A 19,157-nucleotide genomic window follows, 5' to 3' on the forward strand; every position below is an offset into this window, starting at 1 on the left:
TACTGCCTAGGAAATGGTTCTCTGACTGCCATAAGGTATCGAGATGAAATCCTTCAACCCATTGTCAGACCCTACGCTGGTGCAGTAGGTCCTGGTTTCCTCCTAATGCACGACAATGCCCGGCCTCATGTGGCAAGAGTATGCAGGCAGTACCTGGAGGATGAAGGAATTGAAACAATTGAATGGCCTTCACGATCCCCTGACTTAAACCCAATAGGACATCTGTGGGACATTATGGTTCGGTCCATTAGGCGCCGCCAGTTTGCTCCTCAGACTGTACAACAGCTCAGGGATGCCCTCACACAGATCTGGGAGGAAATGCCACAAGACACCATCCGTCGTCTCATTAGGAGCATGCCGCGACGTTGTCAAGCATGCATACAAGCTCGTGGGGGCCACACAAGATGCTGAAGAGCATTTTGAGTTGCAGAAATTAAGTTTTTGAAAAAATGGACTAGCCTGCCACATCTTCATTTCACTCTGATTTTAGGGTGTCTACACAATTGAGCCCTCTGTAGGCTGAAAACTTTTATTTCCATTAAAGACTTGGCATCCTTTTGTTCCTAAGACATTGCCCTGTCGTTATTTGTATAGATATCCAACTTCATATTGAGATCTGATGTATCTAATGTGTTTCTTTAAAGTGCTCCTTTAATTTTTGTGAGCAGTGTATGTATGTATATATAAAATAATTAAAGACGAGTTAAACTGTTTAACTGTAAATACATACTGTTATTTGAGGGTCCTGGTAGAATAGCCTTACATACTTAAAAAAAAAAACAACTTATTTTTCTCATGTGGTGCATTGCTGCAGCGTCCATTTTCACGCTGTTTTCAATGCTCCATTTTAGCTACAGAGTGAGACTTCCGGCCACTGTTCTACCATTGGTGAGAGTTTCACACGCATTATTTAAGGGGCAGGATGTGTCAGAGTCATTCCAAGCAAGGTAGTGCGATTTAAAATAACACATCTACAGCAGTAGTAACTGTCTGTCTGCTGACTTAGTGTATAAATGTTATATGAATATATATTTTCATATAGAACACTTGTTACATTATGACAAACATAAGTTATAGAAGTAAAGGCTCGACTACAAACCAGGTGTTCGAAGCTGTGTTTTCTGTGGGAGAATTACTCCCTCTGGTGTGGACTTTGGGCTTTTTCACTTAGTAGTGTCTAAAAAGTTAAAATTATGATGTTATGACATTTGATGTCAAAAAAGTTTAAGGTTAAAATGCACTGTGACCTCATAATATTCTGCAAGTAATGTTGTTGCCATTATATAACTCCACAGCTCTGGAGCCACAACTTCACTTGTACAGGAAGGCATTCCAGCACGATGCTGTAATTCTTCCTATGGATGTCTGTATCCTTGAAATCACTGCTCATGACTCAAAGACTGAAAAGATACAACAAATTATTTATTACTCTCCAAAATGCAAAAAGTGTACAGCAATGCGTTGGTGAGTAGGTACATGAATGGAAGGGAATAAAGAAAGACCTGATGGCTGAGTTAACAGTAAGATGGTTTCCGAGTGAGTTCACATAGCTGTCTTTTATCTACTGAAGCGTTCATCCCAGAGTGCTGTGTCTGCTAAAATACAGAGAAAGTAAACGCTGTTATCATCCGTTATCCACTGGCAGACATCCTGAACTGTAACTCGGATGAATCCAAGTGAAGTGCTGACATGTCAGTGAGGCTGTTGGTCCTGCTCTCCCTGGAGAGGAGATTGTGCTTCATGGGGATTTAGTTGTTCTGCGAGGCCTCCTGCATGATGACCGAACACAGACTCAACATCTGCAGGTACTCATCTGCACCATCTGACAGGCATTTACCCACAACCTGAACCAGAGAGGAAACACAAGCACAAACTGAGGATTTAGTAACTTCTACATGACTCATCACAGTGTATTATGGCAAAATATAATAAAGCCATTGAGACGACTGAATGGTATGTTAGATTCTATTCAAAATCTGAGACACTTCACATCAGATGTTTCCTCTTGCGGTGTTGCTTTCAAACAACTTAGCAGGAGCGCCGCTTTTTCCTGTTACTGTTTTCAAAAGGTTTCATTTTTCCGAGAAGGCTTGTCTGCAGACTAAACTAAACAGACAGTAATAAACTACTCTCATGTTAGTCTAAAGGAAATGCAGTATTATATAATTAGTTTGTAAAACCCCAAATTCCATTTGAGTCCTATAGTTGATTTTGAAGGCCCGTCAGTAAATCATAACTGAATCCAATAATTAATGAGCAATATTAGTTTAAAAAAAAAAAAGTGTACGTTATAATCTGAATGAATGAATGAACAAGATGAATGTAATAACACTTATCATGTTTCCTCCTTTTATCTAGTGTGTCAAGTCAAAAAGAAAGCCTAGTGTTCCTCCAGGATCACTGGAGCTCCACTGGAATCACTTACCGCCATCTTCTCTGTGATAGCTGACTTCTGTTTGTCAGTCAGGTCTTGCTCTATGATAGACTCATGGAGCTGACTCAGGATCTGCGTGGCCGCATAGCCTTCGTCCACCATGTTCTGACAGAGGACACATTCAGTATGTTAGAATATGACGTTACAGGAACGTGAGTCAAGGGAACTGCAAAGTGTCAGAAGTCTGCAAAGTCGAAAATATTGCAAATAGAACAACTAAGAAGAAAACAAGTTGGCACAAACACAGGTACACAGGGCTGAAATGTTAGATCACCTACCCTGACTGCAACCTCCAGTTTCTCAAATGTTCCTTTGAAGCAGATCTGGAGCAAGTTGTCAATCATCTTGTCAGGTACGACCTATAAGAGCACAACGGAGTGACATGACTGGAATATAGTAAAACAAGATTCCAGGTGTGCCAATCAATAAATAGCCCAACATCAGTTCATCAGTCTTTATGACACACAGATGTCTCACCCCGGCTATTTCAATGACGGCGCTCTCTGTGATCTCCTTGTTGACGCTGAGGCGTGCAGCACTCTGGAGGAAGGTGATGGCTTTCCGCAAGTCTCCATCAGACACCTTCACCAAAGCTGCTATACTCTAAATAAAAACAGAAACAGTCATCACACATTGACTTCAACAGCTGTGCAAAGAAAACAGCTGCAGTTCTCTGACAGAGCTGAAGCATAAAAGGAAACTTCAGCTCTACAGTTGAAGTGCGTGCTGTTACATGTCGGTTGTTAACAGCATTATTTAATCTGTTCCGTTTAACACATGTCCTGAGGTCGAAAAACATGACTGAACTGCATCCCGTACTCACCTGGTGAAGAAAAACACATTCCTCAACACTACTGGACTAAAAGATCAAATCAACTGAACCGGTTAGGATGCCCTTTAAAAATACTGTTTGAAGCATTTTACTGGCAGGATTTTTTTTTCTTCTTTTAAATCTTCATTCTTCATCTTTTGCACACTTGTTCTACTGTCCTGGCAAACAGTAAAAGCTCGGAGGGCTAAGAGCATCTTTAGATTCCGTGGCAGTGTTTAGATAAGTTTATGTCAGGCCACTGCGTAAAGTCTCCAGCACCTCCCAAAGATTCTCAGTGGTGTTAACGTCTGGACTCTGTGGTGGTCCACCCATGTGTGAAAACATGTCTCATGCTCTTTCACTGTTAAACATAGCCAGGATTTTTTTTATGATTTGATTTCACCAAAAATTTAAGTGATTTCTGATACGATCATTCAAGATATTTTCACATTTTGTCCTCAAACACTTCCAGGTTTTAATAATGTGTTGGACACTTTTAGTCATTTCAGCATATCTTTCTGTTTTCTTTCTTGATGCAGGCCAGTAATTTGACCCTTCTGAAACAGAGTACCGTCACAAGCATGTGACATTGTTGTTTAAGAAATGAGAAGCTACTCACTGCATCAGTTAGGGTTTAATAACTCACTGCTTGCTGAAACATGTTAATCACTTCAGTAATTATCCAGTGGAAGGCTCTGACCTATTTGTTTAGTTAAGTCCATGTGGTGACTTTTTATTATCATTTCCAATAACAATGTATATGAATTCATGCACACACAGCTCACAAGAAAACATCTAGATATATGCAGGATGTTTGCTGCCCTCTCCTGGCACACAATGTCTCCACCTAGTGCTGGTGTATTTCTAAACTTATAGGGAATCTTGATTTTCTGGTTAAAACATTTCCCCTATTTGACATTCCCTTGCTCCTGCTTAAACTGGAAAGCTAACCCAAAAATGTTTGTGCTCCAAGAGGCGATGGTAGAGGAGACACGAGAGGCCAGAACATTATTACAGCTTCAACTCTTCTGGGAAGACTGTCCACAAGGTTGAGGAGAGTGTTTATAGGAATTTTTGACCATTCTTCCAAAAGCGCATTGGTGAGGTCACACACTGATGTTGGTCGAGAAGGCCTGGCTCTCAGTCTCCGCTCTAATTCATCCCAAAGGTGTTCTATCGGGTTCAGGTCAGGACTCTGTGCAGGCCAGTCAAGTTCATCCACACCAGACTCTGTCATCCACGTCTTTATGGACCTTGCTTTGTGCACTGGTGCACAGTCATGTTGGAAGAGGAAGGGGCCCGCTCCAAACTGTTCCCACAAGGTTGGGAGCATGGAATTGTCCAAAATGTTTTGGTATCCTGAAGCATTCAATGTTCCTTTCACTGGAACTAAGGGGCCAAGCCCAGCTCCTGAAAAACAACCCCATACCATAATTCCTCCTCCACCAAATTTCACAGTTGGCACAATGCAATCTGAAATGTACCGTTCTCCTGGCAACCTCCAAACCCAGACTCGTCCATCAGATTGCCAGATGGAAAAGCGTGATTCATCACTCCAGAGAACGCGTCTCCACTGCTCTAGAGGCCAGTGACGGCGTGCTTTACACCATTGCATCCGATGCCTTGCATTGCACTTGGTGATGTGTGGCTTGGCTGCAGCTGCTCGGCCATGGAAACCCATTCCATGAAGCTCTCTGCGTACTGTACTTGGGCTAATCTGAAGGTCACATGAAGTTTGTAGCTCTCTAGCAATTGACTGTGCAGAAAGTCGGCGACCTCTTTGCACTATGCGCTTCAGCATCCGCTGACCCCTCTCCGTCACTTTACGTGGCCTACCACTTCGTGGCTGAGTTGCTGTTGTTCCCAAACGCTTCCATTTTGTTATAATAGAGCTGACAGTTGACTGTGGAATATTTAGGAGCGAGGAAATTTCACGACTGGATTTGTTGCACAAGTGGCATCCTATGACAGTTCCACGCTGGAATTCACTGAGCTCCTGAGAGCGGCCCATTCTTTCACAAATGTCTTGTTTCACAGTCTGCATGCCTGAGTGCTTGAATTTATACACCTGGGGCCAGGCCAAGTGATTAGAACACCTGATTCTGATCATTTGAATGGGTGAGCGAATACTTTTGGTAATATAGTGTATGTCTTTTAACCAGCTGACACACTTTAGATATCAGTTATTTATTGGTATGAAACTCCGGTGTTGTAATGTATCAGCAGCGGAGTGTCCAGAGTGAAGACAGACAACAAATTTTGATATTTTGTTTGGTTTCTGATTCACCCTCTAATTAAGAATATGTTGGGTAAAAAGTTTCTGACAGCTAAACACTACAGCTCATCTTACCTCTTTGGTGTACTTGAGGTTCTCCTTCTCACAGATGTCCAGCAGGCGCTCCTCTTGGATCTCGTTTGCCAGAGGTTTGAAGCGAAACTTGGAACATCTGGAGGTCAGAGGCTCAATAATCCTACAGGACACACAGACATACAGCTGGGTCAGGGTCAATCACACAGTGCGTTTGTGTGCAGATGACTGTTTTATGTCAGCTGACCTGCTGATGTAGTTACAGATGAGGCAGAAGCGGGTGGTGCGGGACTCCTTCTCCATGGTCCGCCTGAGAGCAGCCTGAGCTGGTGCCGTCATGGAGTCGGCCTCATCCAGGATGATGATCTTAAAAGGAGGACACGCCTTCCCACTACAGATACGAAGAGTTTAGAGTTTGTTAGGAATTTACTGACTGAGAGAAGCATGTGAAAATACTTTCAAGTTCACACTGTTGTTACAGAGCAACTAAGAGAAAAACTCTCCTATAATTTGAGCGTGCATGTGATGCAGTCAATGCTGACTCACTCTTTGCGAGTCCCAGCCACAGTGAGCTGAGCGAAGTTTTTGACCTTCTCTCTGACAACCTGGATGCCACGTTCATCAGAGGCGTTGAGCTCCAGCACCCTCTGTCTGTACAGCTCTGGACTGGAGGAGAGACAACAGAGGAGGACAAGATACAGGAGGGAAACAAAGAGAAAGAAAACAGCTGAATGATTAAACCAAAAAAAAAAAAAAAAATACAACCCAGTTCACTCACCCATAAAGCTCTCTGGCAGCAGCTAAGATGGTGGACGTCTTTCCTGTTCCAGGAGGGCCGTAAAACAGCAAGTTGGGAAGCTGCAATTAAAAAAAGAAAACCTGGTGAGACTTTATGGCTTCACAGGACAACACAGACTGACTGGATGATGTAGATGTTTGTCTTTGTGTACTGCTTTTGTTTGTCATCTAAACATTGCCTTCATATTTTGTGAAATATTACTGCTTTACAATAACATTGAGCTGATGGCAAGAAAATGTGTTGAATCTATGACTACAGAAGACTTAAACATTGCTAACGTACTTATTAACGTAGATATTGGGAGCAATTTGGGGTTACACGTCATACTCAGACACATAACCAAACGTGGACAGAATGATTTAATATAATCTGATTATATTTACTCAGTGACTCTTTGCACAGTCTGTACTGAATTTGAAAATAAAGCTTTTAGGATTCTTCGGCACCCACCGCTTGGAAAATGCAAGTTCATTCAGCCGTATGGGTCCAACGTCTATGGTCCTCTGTACACTGTAATTTGTTTAGCTATTATTCATAATGTTCAGCAACAGAACTCATGGAAGTGTCAGAAAAACTCATTTTTGCTCTATAAACAACATTTTCCCACTGGATGACCTGGAATACAATACTGTCATGTAAATGCAACCAGAGCCTGATACTTACATCTGCTCCTTCCAGAGACTTCTTCAGCACTGCCACCACCTCCTCCTGAAAGGCCACATCATCAACACACTTCGGCCTGCTGCAAAAACACAGCCCATTAAGATTTATTTAGCACGTTGACTCAGTAATCAATCAACACATCTGATAAAGGCTCGCAAAGGAATGATTCATTATCATCCCTGATTATAAACACTCATTAACCTCTACCAAGGAGTTTTAACCCATGTCAATTTGTTTGTGTGGATGAGTTGGTTTGTCAGTCTATCATTAGTCCCTTTCACACTGCTTTTTTTCAAGGCATCACTAGTATACATCTGTATACGTTACAGAGGCAGAATGGGGGACAGTTTTGTTTGTTCAGTTTTGTTCTGGCTGTGAATCAACTTCTATGTGAAAGTATAAGCAAAATGTGATATTCTAATGCCGTTAACAGTCTGACAACAAAACAGATCCTTCACTGGATATCGCTCGAAATATGGGACAAACGTCCCACACTTCAACCCACAAAGCAATATTATAAGACCAAACAACAGAATTGTGCAAGCAGTTATTGTCTTTGACAACTTATATGAGGGGAAAAAAGGCAAATGTATGTGTTGAAAGGGGGCTGTTATCCTATCTGTCTGACGTTCGTAACACATTACAACAGCATCCATATGCATCGTCACACACAGAATAGTGCCTGTGAAACAGACATACTGTACAGTATACCTTTGCGGTTTACACTTACTATTTCTCTACCCAAGGGACAGCCTTGGCTTTCTTCTCTGTACTGGGTCCTCCTGCTGCCTTGTCTTTCTGAGGTCTAGTAGACTGAACAGTTCCACCTTTCAAAAACGCCTGCATGACGTCAAGGCAGCAGAAACAACCAGGGATGAACAGACCTACAGATGACCACACACACACACACACACACACACACACACACACACACACACACACACACACACGCATATTAGACAAAAATACCTACAAAGTTACAGCTGAAAGTTTGGATGGACAGTACACAATGCAGTGTCAGATGATTGGACAAAGGGTCCAAACTTCTGTACCAAACAAAACTCCTGCTGCACTCAGACTTCTGATAAAGAGCTCATTCGACAGAGTGATTTAACTAACACGAAAGTTTGAGGACAGTCAGCATGCTAGGTGAGATAAACACAGTATACCACACAGCGTCACATCTCGCCATCAGTTAGTTTCCTACAAGAGACAACATATGCAACGAATTACACTGCTCACATTCAAATAATGGTTAGTATTAGATGCCGAACAGTTGGTTTAAACGAGTTAAAAATAATATGCAAGTAACTTTCTCCGAATCACGAAGCCATGTTGGATATTTTAAGAATGAAAGTAAAAATAACCTGTTTATGAACGAAGTTTGGCAGCACTAACTTTACCTGCACATAATGAAAGCTGCCGTTTAGCGTTACTAAAGATAACGATTGAGGCAAAATAACTTAGCTGCTATACATTATAGTTACCGATATGTATAATAGTAACTAAGACGCTAAGATCAACCTAGCAAAGTTAGCTAGTAGTGGCCTGTTTACTATTAGCTAAACGTATTAGCCTCTTGTTAGCTCTGAATTCTGCACAAAGACGTGTCGCACTTACTTTATTCAGCCGCTGTTGAGACAAACTCTGACTTAAATATCCCACAGTCGGAACAACTGCGTGCCGAAGCCTGACTGTGATATTTCTTGTGATAGCTGTTTGTCTCAGGGTTAGAGACAGTCGGCTTGTTGACATGTGTAGCAGCAGCAGCAGCAGCAGCAGCGTCTTCCCGCCCTGGCGGAGAAACTGACTTCCGGTGACGACATTTCCTGGCTTCCAATCAGATGCTGCTGATGCTGGAGTGGGTCCCGCCCCTTCAGTTCCCTGCTCATGCCTCCTCCCATCCTCTTCTCTCCTTTATCTCTCCTTTATCTCTCCTCTCCTCTCTTCTCTTCTCCTCTCTGCTTTCTTAATGCACAACACATGATAGTCCAAACTTTTGCATTGTATAATAATTAATTATAAATCATTAATAAAACATTTAAAAAATAAACATAATAATAAAAAAAAAACATTCACCTTTTTATTTATAAATTTGGGAATTTTATAAATTGCAGATTCAGAGTAATGGATGGAGCACATATTTTCCAGGATTATGCCCATGCTCTGCTTTGTCTGCCAGCTGCTGTTTCTGTTGTTTGAAAGCCTTCACTCGGGCCTGTAATTGGCTGGCAGGAGGAGGCTGAGTGCAGATGTCTATGGGCTAATGGTTTCGTCTCCCAGGCAATCTCCCCACAGTCCCAGGAGCCACAGCCTCACGGAAGAGATGCAAATGCACTGCCTGGCATTGTTTGCATTGGTGAAAATGTGGAGCAGGATCTGTGAATGAACCCGGGCAGCCATAACAAGAATGACAAATGATGGGGTGGAGGCTATTGATTTGTTTTGTTTGAGCCCTCATGAGATAAGGACAGTGGAATAAGAGGAGGATATTGCTTTATAAGTGACTCAAAAACAAACAATGCTGGTATAGAAATGATGTCAGTTGTTATTTCCCTCCACCTTTACGTCTAATAATATCTCATCTTTCAGTCTGAGAGTCAGTGGATGCTCCTCTCGCTCCAGTCCACGCAGAGATCGGCTCCAGACACCAGGATTTCGCTCATGGACCTATTAACCCCCACCCGTCCATCCACCCCCCCTCCCCTCTGTCTCTGTGCCTCTCCCTCCCTCTCCGCCCTGGAGGCAGGTATAACAGCCCTGTGATTCGTTTTTCTCTCATTGTGACTCAGCTCCTTTATTAGAGCAAACAGAGCATCATCAAAGCAGCAGCAGCAGCAGCAGCAGCAGCAGTGCTTCCCCACCCAGAGCGCCTCACCGGACTCACACAGGATTTACATGCTCATTTAATTCTTCTTCTTCTTTTTGGAAGCATCCCTTGTTTTGTTTTGTTTTGTTTTGTTTTTTCCCTAGCTTTGGCATGGCTTGAACATTTTTTGGGAGTGTCATTTTCCTTTTTTCTCTCTTTCTGGGAGGATTATTGTGTTTTTGACTTGGAGGCTTCTTCCTACTTTGCGGATCAGTTTCAGCATCATGGAGAGGACTGAATGACTGTCTGTCTGCTGACAATTTGTTGAGAGATTATTTTAACCTATTTATCTTATTTTGTTCTCTGACAGATGAACTGGATCTTTTCATCTATAATTACAGATGCTTACTGTTTTTTTTTTGTTTGATTACAAACTAATGGTCTCTTTTGTTCACTTGCTGACTGACAGGCTACAGGGTTTATTGGCTGGTTGATTTACTGAAATTAATTTGCTAGTTTGTTCAGTAAACACAGGCTGGCTGCTTTTATTTATTCTTTTTTTTTAATTCACTGCCTGGCTGAATGATCTACCTGCCGTAATATTCCCTGACTGGCTGTCTTGGTTAGTTCACCTGTGCCTGGCTGACAAAACTGTTCATTCATTTGTTTTTTTATTTATTACTATTTTGCTGACTGGCTGGGAGTGGCTTCACATTGTCATCCTCAGGCTTTGTGATTGTTTGGATTTGGAGAGGAGAGGTTGGATATAAGACGAAGAAAAAAAACAAGGAATAAAGAAACAATAAGCAGCAAAAAAAGAAAAGAAGGGGGTGAAAACAAAAAAAAAAGCTCAGGGGGGAAAATTGGATTACGGAGCAATCAGACGGGAGACTGTTGCGGACAGAAGGGTGAGGAGAGGAGGCGTGGCAGCGGAGAGAGAGAGGGAGAGGGAGAGAGAGAAGGGGAGGAGAGTGGATGCGACCCACACCCTGAGATGCTGTGCTGGCTGAGAGAAGACGAGATGTCGGTCCAGGAGCTGCTACAGAGGGTGCAGTGTGTCATCACTCATGTCGGTAGGTCATTTAAATTTATCCTCCTGTTTTTTTCCCTCCCTCATCTTTCTCTTCATATCTCACACGAGATGAGATGAGATGGTCTGTGGTAAAATGTCCAAGAGAGCAGGCTTCTCTTCTTGTTAGCTGCATGGTGGAAGCTGTGCTGTAAGGTTGTCTTATCTTGTTTTTTTTTGTGTTTTTGGTTGAAAATGTGAAGAGAGCAGATGAGAGAGAGGGAATCTCCATCCTCTCATCAGGACCACTCGGTGCAGGGGGGGATCCAGAGGGATGCTCTGCACATGGGCAGAAGAGAAACTGTGTCATTAGGCTACAGTCATTGAGTTTGAGCAATGTGGGGTTTTCTGTGGTTGCCAGCACACTAAATTATATAGTATCTGGCATCATGTCACTGTTTAGTCTATCAGGTGACTCTCTACATGCAGCATGGATTCATTGTTAGGATCTGAGATTTGCTTGTGTTGATGATTGATTCAGAATTTGCAGAGGGGATGATTTTTTTCAGTTTTATTTTGAAATGTTTAAAAGATCAATATGCAGTACATTTACAATCTTTCATTACTTAAATTTTCTATCCTTTATCACCCTTCTTTCCTTTTTACGCCATCTCCTTCCCTCTCTGATATTTTTTTTTCCTTTCCCAGTCACGTCTCTCCATTTTCCCCCCTTTCCCTCCTTTCCCATCCCTCTGCATCGCCACCATTTCCCTTTCCCTTTCTTTCTGCCTCCCTGTCATCTCCCCCTTCCATCCCCTCTCTTCTGCATCTTCTCCTCCTTCCATCCTTTTTCCCCCATCCTGTATCTTTCCCATTCTGCGTCCGGGTTACATCCCCGGCTGGTGGGGAAGTAGGTTAATGTGCCACGCTGGAGACTATGGCACCGCTTCCTCCATCGCTGCACTTCCTGCATCGCTCAGAAGCAGGGGAGCGATGGGTAGTGGGGACGGAGGAGAGCGTATCTATGGAAACTGAGCTAGCTTCTGAGCTAGCTCCTGCCAAGTGAGAGGTGATATATTGGGATCCAGGCTCACAGGGGATGCTGCTGACAGTGTTTGCAGAATTAACGGCTGCCTGAAGGTGTCGATTAGACAGAATAGTTTCTCTTCATTTGTTGTTGTTGTCAACCTTCCTTGTCTCCTATTGCTTATACATTATGGCCCAATGCCTAACATAAGAGAATCATATTTACATTGAGCTAACATAACATAAAGTGTAATGCACATGGTGGAGCCCCTAGATGGAGCTACACATACTGTAAAACTGCATATTATTCATATTATGTTCATGCTATATATCGGTCCATCTGGTCCCATTTCTACATTTTTATCCTTTTATTATTATTTAAATGTCTTAATGAGCATCTAACTACTCATTTTATTTGTGTATATGACCATTTAATGCCCTCGAATCTTGGTTATATCATATTATCTTCATCAGCAGTTATCATGGAATTGAAGGTGCTAACATCTCCTTTTACTTTTTCCACGATCTTGTTGCTCTTTTCTTTGAGATGTTCCCTATAATCCCAACCCTTCATAATAACCAAAGAATTTGAACCTTTGCAAATCCATTACTAATGTTAATGTGTGGATGACAATCACGTGATGAAGTGTGATGTGACTGAAATCCCAGTGAGTGATCAGATTGATAGCTACAGCTGTCATGTGTGTTCATTAGATTAGCAGGGGAGACGGGAGGCAATCGAAAGGTTAGATCACAAATTTAATATGTCATTTTGTTACTTGTGTAGTTCATAAAAATATGTAAGAGTGAAAACATTTTTGAATTAAGCTAAGCTAACCGGCTAGCTTCTTATTCACACCACTCACATGAGTGGTATCGATCTCCCAACAGAAAGAAAAAGAAATTAATCAAAAATCTTATAATTTCTCAAATTATGATTACTCTGTGTTTCTCACACTTTCTACACTGTGTATATGTATATCAGGCTCTCAAGGCACCAGCATTAGTCACATCAGTCTCACAAACATGACTTCAAACACGTCACCCTAACTGTTTTGTGCTGTTTGCTGATAACGTCAGAGGTTATGTGAAGGCTTCAGCTGCCTTTAACATCGCGACAGCCGCTCGACGCTCACTGCATCATTTTACCTCCACTTACTGTCACTCCATCACAGTCTGAGATCTGCTCATGATGAAGTCTAATCATGGATGATGTGCTTGAACACGAGCCTAACAAGCTGAGAATATATATATTACAGAATTTGTGTTAACTATTTCAGTTTAAGTATTTTCAATCATAAAGTATGTGTAGTATTTCAGTTCCATTATATATTTTTAAATGAACTTGTTTCATTTTTTAAAAAAATAGCCCATTTCTGGGATCCCTGCAAAAACCACTAAAGGGAGCTCATGACCCACCGGTGGTACGAGCACCTTAGTTAGAGAATAGTTGCTCTAAAGCTGAAGTCATGTAATGTTGTTTTATGGCTGCATCATCTAAGTGGATATATTCTATTATAAATCCTTTTAGACATAATTTTCCTCTGAAAACCCTTTAAAATAAACTTCTGGCGGTGCTGAGGAGGTTTTTAACACACTGTTCTCTCTTCTCTCCCCATTAAGTAGCTTTAATGTTTTAATAATAATTAGTGTGGTATCTTGTTCCATACTTTCTGACAGGGTCATATATTCCATGATCAGCTTATTACAGCCCTGCACTGAAGCTATATGACACCAAGTGAAATACTCACACTTTATGTCCTTTATGACTGTCTGCACTGTCTTTAGATGATCTTTGGACACAATAATCTAAATTATAGTGAAGTTAGTTTGAAGGACTTGGGCTGGAAGTCAAACACATCCCTAAACCAACACAGATAATCAGAAACCTGGGTAGACCCATTTCAGATTTATGTGTACATGGTTTCCTCTACGTAGCTGACGTGTCGTCTCTTTCTACTTCCCCGCGTCTACTCTCCTGCCCAACAGCAGTGTTGTTCCTCCACCAGCAGGGAGCTCACTGGTTCCTGCTGGCTGCAGGACTGCAGCACAGCTTCAGGCAGCGATGACCACTAACTGCAAATGTGCACCATTATCGCAGACATCCTCCTCCCTTTTTATTGATTTTAAAGCGATGGCAGCTCATCCTCTTTGCTCACATTTCCTTCTGCATCCATTTTGAAGGCATTTCACCAAACAGCCCGTCGTCTGAATGTCAAGTCGGCCAGTCGTTAGTGTCACATGGACAGTGGAGGATGTGCAAAAGGATCGAATGATGGGACATAATTGATCAAGGTTGACCTGCCTATGCTGTACGACTGTCACATCACATCATCTGATGCTCCTTTATAACCACTGGGTTTAGCTAATTAACCAGCTCTTGTGAGTCTCAGTCAGCTGCGACCTCCTGACCCAAAAAAAACCTCAAACAGAAACGAAACAAAAACAGCCCAACATAATTTTTTCAGATAGATAGATAGATAGATAGATAGATAGATAGATAGATAGATAGATAGATAGGTAGATAGATAGGTAGATAGATAGATTGATTGATTGGTAGATAGTGGGTGGGTGGGTCTGTGCAGGTCGGGGGGATCCAGGGTTTTAATTTCTTATATATATATTTAAGGTTTTGCTGTATAATCTCTACAGAAACTTACTTTCTCTTACTTGCTATATTACAGGAAATCTGTCCTCCCATCAGTGTCATTATGATGACAAAGATACTTTACTCCACCACCTCCACACATCCACACCTACACAAACGCCCCCGTTTGTCATTGCCCATAGACCATGTAACTGCATGACTCACAGCGAAACCCCCTATTGGTGGCTGATGACATCACAGCAATTTACCGTAACGCCTGCCTTCCCCTCATGCATAATTCATAGACGCGCGCAGGGTGCTGTATGGATGCCCGGTCTTAAAATGGCTCCTCCTGTCCCACCGAGGCGTGCTGTCAGGATGATTAGTGCTGCGGCCTGCAGATAAGAGCCGCTGCTCGCGCAGACAATCGTATTCTTGTTCGATTTAAAGCGCCCTCGAACCGAACACCCTGCCCCCGCTCGGTCTGCGAGCGCCTCTAAAACTGGTGGTGTATCAAAGGAGGGTGTGTTACAGGGACCTCATGAGTGACCTTCAGAGTTTCCAGTGAGAAAGGTCAGGCTGCAGAGGGGAGCGATGCTGAGTGTTGCCGTGTTTTGTTGCTCCGGGCAACCTAGAGAGTAGAACCGGAGGACAATATCTCTTTGAGCGTGCAGGGGAATTCCTGTCCTTGAGTGCAAAGTATAAATGTGGATAATTTTAGATGTAAGTCTGGTTTCTTGGAGACAGCCACAAGGTAGGGTGGATTGTAAGGGTTTAGTGCATTGCTCAAAGGGCATGTGAGTGAAGATTTGTGCTACTTAAAGCACAATTCCGTCAAATTCTTATGATTTTGCCATAATTCCGTTTATTAATAATGACTCTGTACTCAACAAATGAGTTGCTGAGATCTGGCAGCAGGTGAAACATGAGCAGTAACACACTGAAAAACTTAAAGACTCCTCATTATCAGACGAGCCCGGTCGAGCTGACTGCTCACGTCATCCGCGGCTGCAGTGTGGGGAGACTCCCATCAGCTTATCATACCACCTATAGCTGCACGGCTGATTGAGCTACTGCTAACAGCAGCTGGTGGCTACAGCGAGATTAAGATCAGATCATTTGAATGCCCAATTGAAGTTTTCACCTTTAAGTCAGGAATAGTATTCATGCAGCTAGATGATGAAAATGATTTTACTCCCTACAAATTTAAAAAATACCTTTATCATATAAGTAGCAGGGTAACTTAATGACATTTTACAGTAAGAAATGATCTGTGATTTCACTTTATAGTGTCAGAAAACAAACTGTACAGAACCAGCGTTATCCTTCGACCTGGAATTTGAATAGCATGAACAGGTTTGGATGGATTAACCTGGTTATTCTCTGTTTACAGACTAGTGAGTCGAATGAAATAATACACCCAACCAAACACAGGAATGTCAGCTCCAGTGTCCCTCAGGCTAAGAGGATTAGCATGACAGCCATAACCGATTGGCTGTGGATGGAATTACTGGGGCAAAATCTTAAAGGGGTGACTTTTGAGATTTTTTTCTTTGCATATTTCAAGGAATAGTAGTTCCATACATTGCTAAGTCTGCGTGTTACATATGAGAACATGTTTACAACTGTGAGACAGAGACAGAGTTGGGGGGCCTCAGAGTGGAGGGAGAACAACAGAGTGAGATAAAAGATGAACATGTTTGGGTAATGACTACAACATGTTGGCCACAAAGGCTTCAAGTACTAAACATATTTTTCCCAGATGTGTGGAAGCTGTTGTTGACAGGACAGTGTGGCGCGTGTGTGTGTGTGTGTGTGTGTGCGTGTGTGTGTACTGTACTGGATAATGGGAGTTTTCTGCTCCGCTGTATTGTTGGTTGGATCAGACAGCAGCAGTAGCTCAGGCTACATGCCCAGTTTTTTTCTTGTCCATGGAAGGAAAAAAGGAGCTACAGGATACTGACGAGCTAAAAGTGACTACATGTTCGGTCTCAGTCACACGGAGGTGAAGATGTTGTGGCCTGGAACAAAGAAAAGGTGAAGTACTTGTGTCCCTGCACACAGCGAGGTTAGGAATGGGAAGGTCAGAGGCTGCAGCTTGGACGGATGGTTTCCTTTGTTAAATACAGTTTCCTTCCTGCACACTTCATGGTCCAGTGGTGACATCATGATTTATCATTCACATCACGCTTTGAACATGGTTATATTTAATGATACAGTGACGGAAGCCTCAGTGTTTACAGGACTAAAGGATGAGGTCTTCACCAGTCATCTGAAGTTCAGGTCAGTGGGTTCATAACAATCAAGTGGATCATTCACTTTAGCAACGGTTTCTGTTTTGGTTCTGAACAGATACAATAGAACTAAACCTGGCAACTCATTGTGACAATAAGCCTTCGATATGTTGCAATCCCCAGTAAAAGCACAAATTGCCATCTTAACATCATATTTGTGAAAGGAAACAACATGTTCAGCATATAATATGTCTTTAATTGTCTTTAAAAACAACTAAAGATTTTTTTTTTTTTATTGAGCCTATTTTCAAATTGTTCGGTTGTGTCCTTGTTTGCAACAATATTCAGACGCAGGAGAGAGTCTGAACACTCTATCTTACACTCCACTCAAAGCTTGATTGCTAGTTTCAGACCGATTGCCGAGCGCCCACCTGTGCACCCCTGAGTGTGTTGGTCTTACAGTGAGGTGTGGTCAGACGCACTGATGGCAGATTGCTATCTTGAGTGAGTCGGTGAAAGAGATTAAACACATCATGACCTCATCAGCAAACATCTGTGTCCGAGGAACACTGGGAGGATTTCTTTATGAGCAGTTTTGGTTGTTTAACGGCGTTCACCACCAGCAGAACGGATCATTTGTGTTTATTCCCTTTACTCATGCAATTGTTTATTTGCCCCCAAACAGCCAGATTACTTTACCGAGACTGTGGTTCTCTCTTTTCTTTTAACCCTCTCCTCTCTATCGCGTTACGTTCGTCACGTAATGAACTGGATTGCTGCTGCAGTCAGGTTGATTAACAGGAGTGAAGAAAAATCCACTTTACAATCCCAAAAGCGCAGATGCTTGTATGATATGTGACATAAATAGCTGAAAAGTAATCGCTGTGCACTCTTTTTGAAATGTTAAACATGCGGTACACGTTTAATTCACACCTGACAGGATTTTCTCACCATCAACAGCTACTGTAAGCTCAAGCACCCTCTGATAGCTGCTCAGGGGTTTGTGGTATTACCCAGCAGCCCCCATCCTTTGTTGTCATGACGTCAGAGCTGCATTCTCTCTGCTTCCTCTTCCTGTCTCTGATACAGCGCTGGTGGAGAGGGGCGGGTCACCATATCCTTTGGAAAAGCGTTTGTCTTGCTGCCTGTCAGCTGGACTGAGGCCAGCTCTGCACACAACAACACGGCCTGACAATGGAATAGATTCGCTCGGGCCACGAGAGAACTTTGATTTCACAGGTCAGGCCTCATTTTCTCACTGTGCAGGTTTTCTAAGAGGGTCATTCCTGAGCAGATCAAGTGGGCCAAGGTCAAGTGAGCTGGTGGCCGACTCAATGTTGACGTAAGGTAGCCGACTGACAAGGCTGCAGACCAGGCTCAACACAAGGTAGACATAATCTGCTAACACGTTCGTTAGAACTAAACAAGAACATACCTTGTTTGTCACTGCCAGACAAAATGACACATCTGAGCATCAGTCGCTTCCAAACATCATAAAAATGATTTATTTGGTATTTACTTGATCTACCAGCACAGGTTGGTTAAAGTTTGGTTTAGACACAAAAACTACTTGGCTCATGTTCAGCATGACTTGGTTAGAACAGACAACTTTCCCACCTTTAAGGGTTTCAAAGACTCATCTATCATTCCTGTCTTTCATCAATTAATGGTACAATGATATTTAAACTTAACTTAACTTGGGAAACCTGAATGTGTGTTTTATGTGTTTTGTTGTTTTTGAACTCAGTGACCCTGTGTTGTACGGCATGCATGCCTGAGTTTGTGTGCATACATGTGTGATGTGTGTGTGACGGACCACAATGAATCACTTCCTCTGTCCTGTTGGGCCGGTTTGCTTAATAAGAACCTGTGGACTGTTCACAGAGCTCATTATACGCTGGGCTGCAGATTCAGCTGACTGCAGAGGTGGAAAGAATGATGCCATTCGTTGAATTCATAAAGTAGAGAAGTAAAGTCATAATACTCTGTACTTGTGCTTGTAAAGCTGAGAGGGCTCCTCGAGACGAGTAAGTAGCTCATAGTGTATTTCATTTTTAGTTAAAGTGTAACATGTCAGAATTGGACAGCTTGACTTCATCCTGACAAACAGGGGCAGAATATCACCAGAGTAGCTGCTCGTGGCAGCGTACTGTTCTCTTTTCTATCCATGTTGGTAGCTTCTGTTAGCTTGTTAGCTCAGTTAGCTGTTCAGCTAGCCAGACTGCCAGGGGAGAAGGAGGTTTTCAGGTCCAGTAATCTTTGTTAAGCATGCTAACCTCAGCAGATATCTCTTCAACACAATACAGAGAAGTCTTTGATGTAACGTCAAAATCTAATCGGGCCGCGATGGAACCGTGGCTGGAATGAGATCCCCCCTCGAATGTAGTAGTGAACATGGGGCCGAATCGTAATGCCTTCAAGTGCCACGTGTGGAAACCAGTTGCAACGATTTAGCTCTCCACCAGGCAGAGCACTGA

At 42.6% G+C, this 19,157-nt stretch overlaps 2 protein-coding genes across 6 annotated transcripts in view; one reads left to right on the forward strand and one right to left on the reverse strand.

Moving 5' to 3' along the window:
* Positions 1-1,401: 1,401 nt before the first annotated feature.
* rfc4 (replication factor C (activator 1) 4) lies at positions 1,402-8,828 on the reverse strand. The gene is made up of 11 exons (XM_037116106.1): positions 8,636-8,828; positions 7,746-7,899; positions 7,016-7,094; positions 6,332-6,411; positions 6,100-6,219; positions 5,801-5,944; positions 5,596-5,716; positions 2,912-3,037; positions 2,713-2,793; positions 2,426-2,539; positions 1,402-1,844 (listed from the first exon to the last, which is right to left on the reverse strand). The coding sequence occupies exons 2-11, from the start codon at positions 7,859-7,861 to the stop codon at positions 1,749-1,751; spliced, it is 1,077 nt and encodes a 358-aa protein (XP_036972001.1). The 5' UTR covers positions 7,862-7,899; positions 8,636-8,828; the 3' UTR covers positions 1,402-1,748.
* Positions 8,829-10,803: 1,975 nt separating this feature from the next.
* mcf2l2 (MCF.2 cell line derived transforming sequence-like 2) overlaps positions 10,804-19,157 on the forward strand; it is a 99,424-nt gene continuing 91,070 nt past the window's right edge. Inside the window, exon 1 of one of the 5 annotated variants that reach the window (XM_037114318.1) lies at positions 10,804-10,897. In XM_037114318.1, coding sequence (XP_036970213.1) covers positions 10,819-10,897 — 79 coding nt within the window. In that variant the 5' untranslated portion in view covers positions 10,804-10,818. The remainder of the gene's footprint in view (positions 10,898-19,157) is intronic. The other 4 variants (XM_037114319.1, XM_037114323.1, XM_037114322.1 and 1 more) reach the window with 4 other exon arrangements.

The sequence above is a fragment of the Acanthopagrus latus genome, chromosome 11, assembly GCF_904848185.1.
Source record: "Acanthopagrus latus isolate v.2019 chromosome 11, fAcaLat1.1, whole genome shotgun sequence".
Lineage (NCBI taxonomy): Eukaryota > Metazoa > Chordata > Actinopteri > Spariformes > Sparidae > Acanthopagrus > Acanthopagrus latus.